This window comes from Mauremys mutica, chromosome 4 (genome assembly GCF_020497125.1).
Source record: "Mauremys mutica isolate MM-2020 ecotype Southern chromosome 4, ASM2049712v1, whole genome shotgun sequence".
Lineage (NCBI taxonomy): Eukaryota > Metazoa > Chordata > Testudines > Geoemydidae > Mauremys > Mauremys mutica.
The window spans coordinates 142,179,044-142,192,071 of NC_059075.1; the positions used below are offsets into that span (position 1 = coordinate 142,179,044).

At 46.8% G+C, this 13,028-nt stretch overlaps 1 protein-coding gene across 6 annotated transcripts in view; it reads right to left on the minus strand.

Moving 5' to 3' along the window:
• The window catches only part of LAMB3 (laminin subunit beta 3), a 48,369-nt gene that overhangs the window by 23,218 nt on the left and 12,123 nt on the right, over positions 1-13,028 (minus strand). For all 6 annotated transcript variants that reach the window (XM_045014269.1, XM_045014267.1, XM_045014270.1 and 3 more), the window contains exons 4-7: positions 3,199-3,313; positions 2,193-2,266; positions 1,319-1,510; positions 141-204 (exon numbers count right to left, since the gene is read on the minus strand). In XM_045014269.1, the coding sequence (XP_044870204.1) occupies positions 141-204; positions 1,319-1,510; positions 2,193-2,266; positions 3,199-3,313 (445 nt within the window). The remainder of the gene's footprint in view (positions 1-140; positions 205-1,318; positions 1,511-2,192; positions 2,267-3,198; positions 3,314-13,028) is intronic.

Here is a 13,028-nt window from a genome sequence, read left to right on the forward strand (position 1 = left end):
ACTCATCTCCGGGGTCCAGCATCCTCCACCTGGTGCTGAATGCCTACAGTCTTCTCCTTTGCAAATCTGTAGCTGGAAGATGCACAAGCAACCCTGGGAAACCCCCCGTCCCCCAGGTATAAATGAGGAAATGTGCATACTACTGATGCTTTGGCTGCGAGATGTGGTGATGCCCGATGCCAGGTCAAGGGGGTTGAATTTGACCTGAGGAGAAGAACATGGAAGCAACAATTAAGATGGTTAAAGGGGAGGGGGGGGGGAAAGATGGGTCTTTCTTTTCGCCTCCCAACCATCTAAACAATGAAATGCCTGCTCTGGAGCTGCCTCTTCTGGAGAGTAGCAGTTGCTGAGTACCATGCTGAAGGGCAGGTTAACATTGCTGAGGAATCAGCAACAATTCCACCAAAATGCCCAGCTGCCCACAAGTCAGTAGGTGCCTTTATGCTTGAAGGAGCATGAATCTTCCCACGGGACACTCCCTACGCTCACTAGCCAGTCTCACCACCCTGCAGAACATCAGCAGAAGGTTCTCTTCTCGCTGCATCTGGATGATGCCAGTGTCAAACTATAGACTGTGTGGGCAGAGAATGCTACCGGGAAGGAGCGGGGGCTATTGGGGAGTTGAGAAGGTAAAAATGGGGAAGCTAGGTGTTGGAACAATATTTGGCCACTTGGCTAGACTCCCCAGAGCATGTAAATAGGGCAACAACATTTCCGTTTTTTATTAATGTCTGAAGAAGATATAGAGAGTGGAGGTGAGCATTTTGGTTCGTTAATCACAGAGCTGCACTTTGTTCAACAGCCTGCAGTGGGCATTGTGTCCCTCCCTAGCTTCTCCTGTCCTTTTCAGATCTCCCAGCTTTCCACTTAACCCAACGGGGAAGAACAATTCCCTGCACTGCAGGAATTACTGGGTGAAATTCCATGGCCGGTGCTATTCTGGCACTCTGACGAGCTGATCATGTTGGCCCTTTCGTTCTGACCTGTGGATCTATGAAGTGCTGGGATAGCCAACTCCAGTCCATGGGCCATAAGCAACCAGAGGTTTCCATAATCAGTCCATGCTGTACTTATGTTGAATATGAAGGTGCAGCCCAGAGAATCTACACTTCCCAGTAAGTGGTGCTCCCAAAGGCTTGTTGCTTGGACCAAGACAGAGCATCACATGCTGGGAGCACTAGTCTTCATGGGAAGCTCCTTCGTATTCAGGATGAGCGTGGCTGCAGTCTGTTCTATTTTATGGCCTTCTGGGTCCTGGCAGGTTGCTAACCTGGCCCTCCATGTGGACCTAAGGCAATGAGTATCACAGACATTGTACCTTCCCCCCGTGCAGAGGGTGCCCCTGGTGGATCCGCAGTTCCTGACAGCGCACGTCCTGCCAGCTCTGGGGGGAGCCTACGGGGATCCATGGAAACACGGCGGCGCAGTCAGAGGCCAGGTACTGATAGATGGTCCAGGTCTCGCCAAAGTCGATGGAGCGCTCAATCAGCATCCCTGCAGGCAGAGGTGCCTGGAGGAGGGAGGATGGGGATGAGATTGCAGAAGTGCTGAGCACACACAGAGCAAGAAACCCATTTTTAATTCCTCAGACCCCTCTCCCACATGAGGTGTCCCGATTCCCCATGCATCTCCCCTTCCCTCCCCACAACAGAACTCACCCCCTCACAGCCCTACTTCCTTCTGCAAAGCCTTCTCCACTTGGGACAGCTCCCTCTCTATCCTCTGCCACTAGCCAGAGCCTCCCCTGAAGCCTGCTCCAACTCAAGCCCTCTCCCTGGGCTCATGGCCTCCCTCCTGGCTGGCTGGCTGACCTGGTCAGGAATCAATAGAGATGCACAGGCTGCAGATCACTGAGTCATCTCTAGAAAACAGCCAGTTATTTCTGGATGAATCAAGAAACCAATCTTACAAATACAGTGGAAGGAAGGAGGGGGGCGCGTGTGCGCACATCTGTGTGTTTTCACACTCCATTTCCAAACACACTTTTTAAAGCAATAATAAACCGAGCTCTGGAAGGAGCAGAATATATATTGGTGCCTTTGTGCCCAGGTGGAGACATTTGTTTGCCTGTTTGTCTCATCTGGAGCCTGGTGGGGGCTGTGGGTTTACATTCTCCTCTGCTTGCAAGGGCTCATGGGCCCCTCCCAGCACAGTTTATAACCCACTAACTAAAGTGCAAGCTGCTCACGTACCCTGAAGTCCAGCATGATGCTGCTGAGCTGGAACTTTTTGTCAAGATCCAGCTGCAAGGAGACCCGGTTCACATCTGAGGAGACACAAAAGGGCAGTTTTGAGAGCTGCAGACCTCAGGGAGGTTAGAAAAACAAAACCTTTACCCATCAGAGCCAGGTCATTCATTTTCCTCTTTGCTTGTAACCTGCACAAACCAAAACCCTGTTTGCTGAATCCACAACCCTCACCCTTCTGTTTCCATCATTATTAGCCACTGGGGCCTCTTGGAAATCCACTGGCATCCTTCTGGTGAAAAGCTGGTGCTTTCTAAATGTCTCTTGTCCTGTTTGTATCAGCGATGGGTTCCTACTAGAGCCCAGAGCCAAACCACCACTTTGGGAATGTTCAGGTCCAGATCCAAATGCACAACCAGAGCTGAACTTCATGCAGACAGATCCTCAGCTGGTGTAAATCAACAAAAATCCATGGATTTCAGTGGGATTCTTTATACCAAAGGTGAGTGTGAGGAGTTTCACTGTTGTGATTAGAGCTGGTCGGGATTTTCTGATTTTTTTTTTTAATCAGAAGATGCCAATTTGTCAGAACAGAAACTTTTTGTAGAAATGTATCAGCTTGGATTAACATTTTGTTGGGAAGATTTCTCAGGTGCAGGACGGAATTTCAGAGGAGTGGGGAGCCACAGAGACCCACCAGAACAGACAATAGCCCAGTGCAGGGAGCAGGGACTTGAAGCTGGTTTTCCAACCCACTTTCCTACCAGTTGTGTAGAGAGCTATAGATATGGTCCCAGCACACCATGTGCCAGGGTTTCTCCCCTGAAATCTTTTAAGGTATCCGTAATGGAGACTTGTAATTATGCTAATAAGCTGCCTGTAATTTATCAAGCAAGCAATGCTAGCTATATCTCCCCAGGATATCAGTGATCACACCCATAAGGTGTCCATGAAAGGCAGCTGCAGCTTCTGGGATGGATCCTAGCAGTTTGGAAGAGAATCCAGTACCTACCATTCTGGGACTGCCACCAGCGCATGTGTCCTTTGGAGGAAAGTATGTTCTCCACTCGGTGACTGTTGTGAGTATGAGGCACTCGGGAGTCGCATCGGCAGCATTTCATCCTCCACTGAAAGGAAAAAGGTGGCAAACATCAGATCCTGACTACGGGCAAGGCCCTGAAGACTCTGTAGCAAGTGGAAATGAAATTCTGTTGCAAAATCTCTGGATTTTGCAGCACTCTGGGCTATTTCTATAACCTCACTGGCAGGAGGACATGAGATAAACCCATATGTTCTATTACATCGGGACTAAGAGAACATAAGTGAATAAGCACCATTTCTTTGCTTAGATTGCTGGCCATCACCAAACCACTAAGGGAAAACACAGGGTTTTCCAGCATTGCACCATGAGACTATTGCATTGAGACTCAAACAAACCACCCAAGATTGAAAACTGGTGCATAAGATTCAGATAAATGGCCACATTCAAAAAGGCAGCTCTCCGCACACTTAATAAACAACCTGTGAGATTTGGGCCAAAGTTTTCAAAAGCAGCTGCTAATTTGGGGTGTGTTTGTTGTTGTTCGGAGTGCATCTTGGGCCTGATTTTCGGAGCAACTGTGCAGCATGTTACTGCAATGGCTTCCGTAAAGGCTGGCAGTTGTCAGCTGTCTTCAAAAGGTGTTGGAGGTTTGCTCTGGCAATGCATCCAAGAATTCAGCCAGAAATGAGACTGTAAATCCCACGAGGTCAGGAGGAGGGAAGGGACTCAATTTTTCCAGTTATTTATTTGTATGGTGATTGGGCCTGGAGACCCCCACTCAGGGACCATAGTTCTGGCCACTATACAGACAGACACACACACACAGACCGACAGAGACACACACGACAATCCCTGCCCCAAAGAGTATATAACCTGAGTAGCCCGAGTTACACTTAGCTAAGCCTGCCTCATGGCCTGCCAGCTTTTTTATGGAATTTGTACCCGGAGAGGCTGTTGGTTAAAGCTCACATACCTTTCCCCTGACCTTGGGGGCTGCTCCCCCTGCACTGAGCCTAAAGGCTGCTCTGACTTACACAAAATGCCACCAATCATGAGCATGGCACTGGGCTGTCCCAGCCACTCCTTTCCTCCAGCCGCACCTGCAACCTGGTGGGAGAGTAGCATAGGAAATCCCTACAGCCGCTCTGTGTCACCAGAGAATCACCACTTAGACAGAGGCAGTCTTCCCTGGAGGGGTTCAGCTGGATTTAGGGCCCAGCTACCCAAGCAATGCAGCGGCACCACACCAGGAAATGAAGCCCTGTTTAGCAATGAGCTCCTCAGCGCAGAGAAAAGATTGCAAAGCCGGTCTGTGATCTTCCACAGTGATAGACGCCTTTGGGCCATGCCCATAGCTGGCAGCCGCACTGGATGGTCTGAGGGACATGCAGTGTGTCAAGCAGAATTCTCAGTAAGGAACTCAGGGTGACCACAGAGCAAGTATAATAGGTGCCTATATAAGACAAGGCCCCAAATATCAAGACTGTCCCTATAAAATTGGGACATCTGGTCACTCTAAAGCAACTAATCATACTCCTGCTTTCTGCTTCCCATGTTACATGAACCACCAACCCGCCTGGGTGGTGGAGGGGATGTTGCAGAACGGATCGCTGAAACGAAGCAAGCGGCGGGTGAGCAGATGTAGCGGATCTATTTGCTCCTGCAAGCTCTGGAGTGAGTGTTGCCAACCCTCCAGGATTGTCCTGAAGTCTCCAGGAATTAAAGATTAATCTCTAATTAAAGATTATGTCATGTGATGAAATCTCCAGGAATACATCCAACCAAAACTGGCAACCCTCTCTGGAGCCTTGGCACATACAAACGCCAGAATCCTATTCTGCATGGTGCCGTGTTGCCTACACAGCACCACTGGGCCCCCCTTGTAACTGGCATGATTTGTATTTGTTTTGACAGATTTGAAGCATGTGGGGAAGGGGGGCGTGCAGTGTGTTTATTTTGACATTTTATACCCAGGAGACGGTACATTTAAGACTCAATGCCTCTGGGTTCTGGTGTGTGGCAAATGCAAACACAAATCTTAGCCTGAGTGTCTGCCTAGAGGGTGTTTAGATGAATATATATCACTCAAGCTTGTCAGGAAACTATGTATTTTTCCCCCATACAAAATGTGGGGATTTTTTGGTAACTGAAAACCAGTTTTGGGGGTTTGAAAACATCCCAAATATTTTAGCCAAAACCTTTTTTTTAGTGCAAAAAAACTTGTTTGCAACAAAACCTCATTTTTTGACTACAAAACTTGTTGTTGAAGAAATTCCACCAGCTCTAGACACAAGTTTTCAGTGTCAATGAGCCTTTTCCACACAATCCAGTGAGGCTGTTTATTAGGGCGAACAGAAAGGCCTTTATCTAAAATGCTACATCTTAGCCCAGCCTCTTCTGCTCCCTCTCCCTGTCAGCGGAGCAGAGTGCAAACAGCTTAGTGGGTGAAAGGTTACTGGGTGGAAAGTCAAGCGGACCAAAGTTCATCCCTTGAGAGTGTAATTCAAGAAGCAAAGTGACACAGCAGTCAGGCAATGTGGGGTATGTACGAAGGATCCATTACAGGCTGGTTTCTAGAGATGGGGAGAAACAGGGATTTAAGGGGCACCACAAATATCCAGGGTAAGAGCGATCGGGCAAAGCTAACGCCGTTACTTTTGGACAGCCTTTTGGGTGAAGCACCCTTATGCTTGGCTGTATGTATATGGAAATCCATGCAGTAGAATTTGATGGAGGGGAGCGACGGGGCCAGGAAATAGGATAACAAGGTTTGAAAGAGCAGCAGCAGGGCTGATGGGGGAAATTGGTTTGCACAGGAGGAAATACTTTACAGAGGAGAATAGATGGAGTAAATGGACACAAATCTGACATCAGGAATCATAATATTCAAAAACCAGTGGGAGAACACTTCAACCTCTCTAACCACTCAGTGACAGACTTGAAGGTGGCAATTTTGCAACAAAAAAACTTCAAAAACAGACTCCAAAGACAGGCTGCTGAACTCGAATTAATATGCAAATTAGATACAATTAACTCAGGCTTAAACAGAGACTGGGAATGGTTGGGTCATTACACTAATTGAATCTATTTCCCTATGTTACGTTCTCCTCACACCTTCTATGGGTCATCTTAATTATCACTGCAAAAGTTTTTTTTCTCCTGCTGATGATAGCTCATCTCAATTGATTAGACTCTTCCTGTTGGTATGCATACTTCCACCTTTTCATGTTCTCTGTATGTATAAATATCTCCTGTCTGTGTGTTCCATTCTATGCATCCGAAGAAGTGAGCTGTAGCTCACGAAAGCTCATGCTGAAATAAATGTGTTAGTCTCTAAGGTGCCACAAGTACTCCTGTTCTTTTTGCGGATATAGACTAACACGGCTGCTACTCTGAAACCTTTACAGAGGAGGCAATACAGTTTTAGGCGGATATCCCAGCTGAGATGAATGTTAACATGGTTGACAGAATGGGGCTCAGATACTGTGGTAATACGCATGGTATAAATGCCTTGATTAACGGAGGTACGAGGACTGGTGTAGAAAGGGCATCATGGACAGGCCTGGCGGCGGGGAGGGGACGATGGCTGGCAAGTATTACAGCTGATAGGGAGCAGGCAAAATGAGACTCTTCCATTAGAGAGCTCTCAGCCATGCTTGTAGCAGGTCCATTGCTTCACACTGACTCAATAAACATCCTAGGCTTCAGAGTGACACACAGACCGACTGACAATCCTGGAATCTTTGCATATAGATCCTCGCGTGGTAGGTCAATGCTATTATCTCAATTTTACCGGTGGGGAATGAGGCCCAGAGAGACTAAGTGATGGGGTCTGTGGCAGAGCAAGTTCCAGGCTAGTGTCATAACTACTGGATCTTCCTTCCTCTCCTCCCTATCCCATAGAGGGATGTGTCTTATCCCTCAGTTTTGGGAATAAACAAAGCCCAAAACTCAAAGGAAAATCCTTACCCTGGGTTTATCAGGAAACACATGAAGTTCTGTCTGGTCTATGTGGATTAGATGCTCTTTGGAGCAGGGACTGTACTACTCTGTTTTTGTACAGGACAGTCTTGGTTGGTCCTCAGGCACTACCCTAATCAACATGATTAATAAGAAAAAAGCAACCTTAAAATGCATAATCATGAGAGTTCCCTGTTAGTAAGAGTTACGCTCACCCAGTCAGGGAACAGAGAAATACCATGTGTCCAATAAAAGAATTCAGATTCTGATTATTCATAATGTACTTCTCACCAAGACGCTACAGACCAGGGATTATCTGCAAAAATTAGTGAACAATTTCCAATCAAGATTCAACGTGAGAAAATTTCTGATGCGACCACAGGGAGTCTGAGGGGAAAGGAAGGGTAAATTCATCAGATAAATTATTCATTAGGAATTATGCACTCAGCTTTGTTAAGACCGTGTCACACAGACTTCGGCACAAGTAGCTCCTAGCAGCTAAAACACAATGCCAGGTTTTGGCAATCAAGCTTTAATTGTTTTTTAAAACACAGCTCCACATAAAGCCATGGTAAAAATGTCTGGGTCAGAGTGAAACCATTGAAGCTCAGCTTAGGAATCACTGAGAAGCTGTTTCCTAAGCAAAGCTTCTGTTTCAATTTACTGGCAAAGGCTCCCCCCTTCCCTTGGTGCTTCAGTGACCCGAAGTTCTTTAAATAACACCTGTTTTTGCTCAACATAGCTCTGTTACTGTGTGAAAGGTCTGCCTGCTGCAATCCCAGCAGAGGCTGGCATTGGCCAAAAGCAACGTCAAGCCACTTTGGCTGAGTGCCCCATGCCTCTCAGCCAGACTGAACACGTCCGCACTTGGAGACTGAAATAATCGTTACATGAAGCAGCAGCCTGGAGTGTTGAAATCTCACTCGCATTTTTTTTTTTTAAAAAAAACTTTTTTTGGAAAGCTAAAATTAACTTTGGAAGCGAAACCACATTTCGCTGGCTCGGGACAAATTGGGTAACTTTTGCATTGCACAAGAGCATTTTGCCATTAGAGAGACTTGGGCTGAAAGCAGAAACTATGTGTCTCAAAGTTCCCCAGGACAGAGGGAATTACCAGATATCACAATAGAACTGTTAATTAAAAGGAGGTTTATCCAGAAAAATCCTTCTTTTTCTGTCTACTTCTCTTTCACTGCACTGTCATGGCTTTCAATATAGATTCATTTAGGGTGCATTTCCCACGTTATGTGGTCTAGTGGATAGGGAATTAGACTGGAAGAAGGAGATAATGATTCTGTTCCAAGCTCTGCCAGTGACCTGCCATGTGATCTTGGACAAGTCACTTCACCTTCCTAACTTTCTGTTCTGTCTACTCAGATCACAAGCTCTTTGTGACAGAAACTGTCTTCTGCTTTGTGCATGTAGTCTCTAACACTGGGCTCCCCAATCTTAGTTACAACCACCATGTGCTACTGTAATATAACAATTAGGTTCTAGATTATATAACAGTAATAATCCTTCGCGATCCTGGGCTAAAGAGTGCTACAGAAATGCAAACCCCTTTACAAACATTAATTAATTTAACCTCCCCAAAAAGCAATTTCAGATAGGCGAATAATAATATCACATTTCACAGATGGAACCTTAAGCACAATGTGGTGTTGGGACATAACCAGGCTTGTGGATGCAGGCACAAGTTGAATCGAGGGTTTGAACTTGAGAAGTTGCGCCTCTAACCTAAAATTGGGCAGCTTCTCAGATTCACGACAGCAACTGAATTGGGAGCATACAGATGTAGGCACAAGTTATGCTCACAAAAGGAGACCAAGGGAAAATTTGCCCCTGACATTAGATGAGAGATTAGATACCTGTAGATAGATTGGATGCACTCAAGTGAGGACATAGAGTTTGTGTGGGGTATCAGAGATTGTGTGTGTGTGGCTGGTTTGCGCATGTTCTAAGTGAGTGTAAGTATTTACATGCTTTTGTGCTTTGTGAGAGTGTTCAAAGCAGTAACTCCTTCATACAGGGGCAAAACTAAGCTGTTGCAATCCTCGCTCACCTCCACTTTGGTCTCCTTCTCCGGTGACCTTGTAAACCAGCTGCTGCTTATCCTCAAGCTGCGGGGGAGGGGTGGGGAGAGGTTATCAGACCACTTAGAGAATTTTAAGCTGACAGACCGACCAGAAATATTTTAAATAGCTCTAGCTGCCAATGTAATACTGGCTTACAGCCCCTAAAAATAGAACTTCCTGGTGCAGAAACCAATCTAAGCTAGAATTACTGATCTCTCAGCAAAAAGGGAAAACTTCCTCCCCCGCCAGCCCCCTCTGGCCATAGTATGGAACCCCATGATTCCTCTTGACTTTATGGTCACGTTTTTGACTCAGCTTCTAGAGGCATCAATGTCAGTTTGGCTGCCAAAATCCGGCTTCCCCTCTTGGGGCCTTGCATGAGGCCTATTATGGGAACAGTTATTGCTGGTCTGCACTTTATCTGGGGAGAAGCTGAGAGACGCAGGGATTTTTTTTTTAAACATATAGGCCTGTCAGGAACAATAGCAGTAGCCAGAATAAGTCATGTCAGGACAAGGGCCGCCAGTAAAGCTGGGTTACGTAATATATTATCAGGGCTGGCTCTACATATTCGGCCGCCCCAAGCAGTCATGCGCGGGAGACGCCCCGGAGCCCCGGGAGCAGCGGACCTCCCGCTGGCTTGACTGGTGAGGGTCCGCTAGTCGCGCGGCTCGGCTGGACCTCCCGCAGCTGCAGACGGTTGGCTAGTCCGGCGGCTCCGGTTGAGCTGCCGCAGTCATGCCTGCGGGAGGTCCAGCCGAGCCGCGCGACCAGCGAACCGTCCGCAGTCATGCCTGCGGCAGGTCCGGTCGTCCCGGGGCTCCGATGGACCTCCCGCAGGCATGACTGCGGCAGGTCCGCCGGCCCAATCTGCTGCCCCTGACGACAACTGCCGCCCCACGCGTGTGCTTGTCGCGCTGGGGTCTGGAGCCGGCCCTGTATATTATGTTAATGTATTTTAATTCCCCATTAACAACAAATATACGGATAAGTTATGCCAGGCTGGATAGTCTCATTACACCCGTAAAGCACCCCATCAAACCATAGACACCCTAAGCTTTTCAACAAAAAGCACTGAAGAAATATTGGCCGATCTGCTGTCCGTGTTCCAGCTCCAAGGATTCAAGTAGGCAGCTGAACGTGAAACGCAACCCAAATCGTTACATTTCACATCATTTTAAGTCAGAACCAGAGGTAAGGCAAGGAGGAGAGGGTCAGGTTTGGCAAAACCATGGGTGATTTAGACCCCAGTTTGATTTTATCTAGCCCCCAAGGTCTGAAAAGGGATTCAGGGAGAAGAATGCCTGACCAACCTGATCGCCTTCTATGACGAGATAACTGGCTCAGTGGATTTGGGGAAAGCAGTGGACGTGATATATCTTGACTTTAGCAAAGCTTTTGGTACGGTTTCCCACAGTATTCTTGCCAGCAAGTTAAAAAAGTATGGATTGGGTGAATGGACTATAAGGTGGATAGAAAGCTGGCTAGATCATCGGGCTCAGTGCGTAGTGATTTATATCCGTTTGTCCTCGTGTCCACATTAGCACTGAGCTGAAATAATTCCTCTCCTTCCCTGGTATTTATCCCTCTGATATATTTAAAGAGTGCAATCATATCTCCTCTTATCCTTCTTTTGGTTAGGGAAAACAAACCGAGCTCCTCAAGTCTCCTTTCATACGACAGGCCTTCCATTCCTCGGATCATTCTAGTGGCCCTTCTTTGTACCTGTTCCAGTTTGAATTCATCCTTCTTAAACATGGGAGACCAAAACTGCACACAATACTCCAGATGAGGTCTCACCAACGCCTTATATAACGGGACTAGCACCTCCTTATCCCTACTAGAAATACCTCGCCTAATGCATCCCAAGACCGCATTAGCTTTTTTAACGGCCACATCACATTGCCTGCTCATAGTCATCCTACGATCAACCAGGACTCCTAGGTCCTTCTCCTCCTCCGTTACTTGCAACTGGTGCGTCCCTAGCTTATAACTAAAATTCTTGTTAGTCATCCCTAAATGCATAACCTTACACTTCTCACTATTGAATTTCATCCTGTTACTAATACTCCAGTTTACAAGGTCATCCAAATCTCCCTGGAGGATATCCCGATCCTTTTCCGAATTGGCAATACCTCCCAACTTGGTGTCGTCCGCAAACTTTATCAGCCCACTCCTACTCTTGGTTCCCAGGTCAGCAATAAATAGATTGAATATAATCGGACCCAAAACCAAACCTTGAGGAACTGCACTGGTAACCCCCCTCCAACCCGACAGTTCCCCCTTCAATACTACCCTCTGCAGTCTCCCCTTTAACCAGCTCCTTATCCACCTCTGGATTTTCATTTCAATCCCCATCTTTTCCAATTTAACCAGTAATTCCTCATGCGGTACCGTATCAAACGCCTTACTGAAATCCAGATATATTAGATCCACTGCATTTCCCTTGTCTAAAAAATCTGTTACTTTCTCAAAGAAGGAGATCAGGTTGGTTTGGCACTGCTACAGGCTGGGGACCGACTGGCTAAGCAGCAGTTCTGCAGAAAAGACCTGGGGATTACAGTGGACAAGAAGCTGGATATGAGTCAGCAGTGTGCCCTTGTTGCCAAGAAGGCTAACGGCATATTGGGCTGCATTAGTAGGAGCATTGTCAGCAGATTGAGGGAAGTGATTATTCCCCCTCTATTCAGCACTGGTGAGGTCATATCTGGAGTACTGCGTCCAGGTTTGGGCCCCCAACTACAGAAAGGATGTTGACAAATTGCAGAGAGTACAGTGGAGGACAACAAAAATGATTAGGGGACTGGGGGACATGACTTATGAGGAGAGGCTGTTTAATCTGCAGAAGAGAAAAGCGAGGGGGGATTTGATAGCTGCTTTCAACTACCTGAAGGGGGTTCCAAACAGAATGGAGAACACAGATGACAGAACAAGGAGCAATGGTCTCAAGTTGTAGTGGGGGAGGTCTACGTTGGATATTAGGAAACACTAGTTCACTGGGAGGGTGGTGAAGCACTGGAATGTGTTACCTAGGGAGGTGGTGGAATCTCCATCCTTAGAGGTTTCTAAGGCCCGGCTTGACAAAGCCCTGGATGGGATGATTTAGTTGGTGTTGGTCCTGCTTTGAGCAGGGGGTTGGATTATAGATGACCTCCTGAGGTCTCTTCCAACCCTAATCTTCTATGATTCTATGAATGTATAAAGGATTTCAGCTTTTCCCTATCTCTGACATCAAAAACCAAGGAAGAATCAGATCTGGGACCTGTTTTATCCAAACCCCAAAGTTTGGGGCAATTGGATAGCAGGCTGCCCTTTTAGTCAATCCCTTGCAAAAACACCAACCTGCCCCATGATTCCATCTGAAGCCATAATTCTGCCCAGGCTCATTACAAATTAGGCTTACATTTACTGAGGTTTTGGCAAGCTTTCCAGCAAACCTGACGAACTCTGGTGTCTGTAATGACACCCAAAACCAAGCAACACTCACTCTCACTACTTACGGAATTTCCCTAGTAACCTGAACAAGAGAAAACAGTTTTGTTATTGCATACGGAGCTACTGAGTTGAGCTAAGTAATTTGTCTTCTGAAGCTAGTACTGGCCAAAAATCATTGCTGTCTAGTAACCTGTGAAGTCCATTAGGTGGCTTGTGACTGATTCTTTGTTGGCAAGGTGGGACCGGTAATTTATCTTTTATGGAACCAAATTCGGTTGGTGAGAGAGACAAGCTTTCGAGCTTACAGAGCTCTTCTTCTTTGTTGGCAAT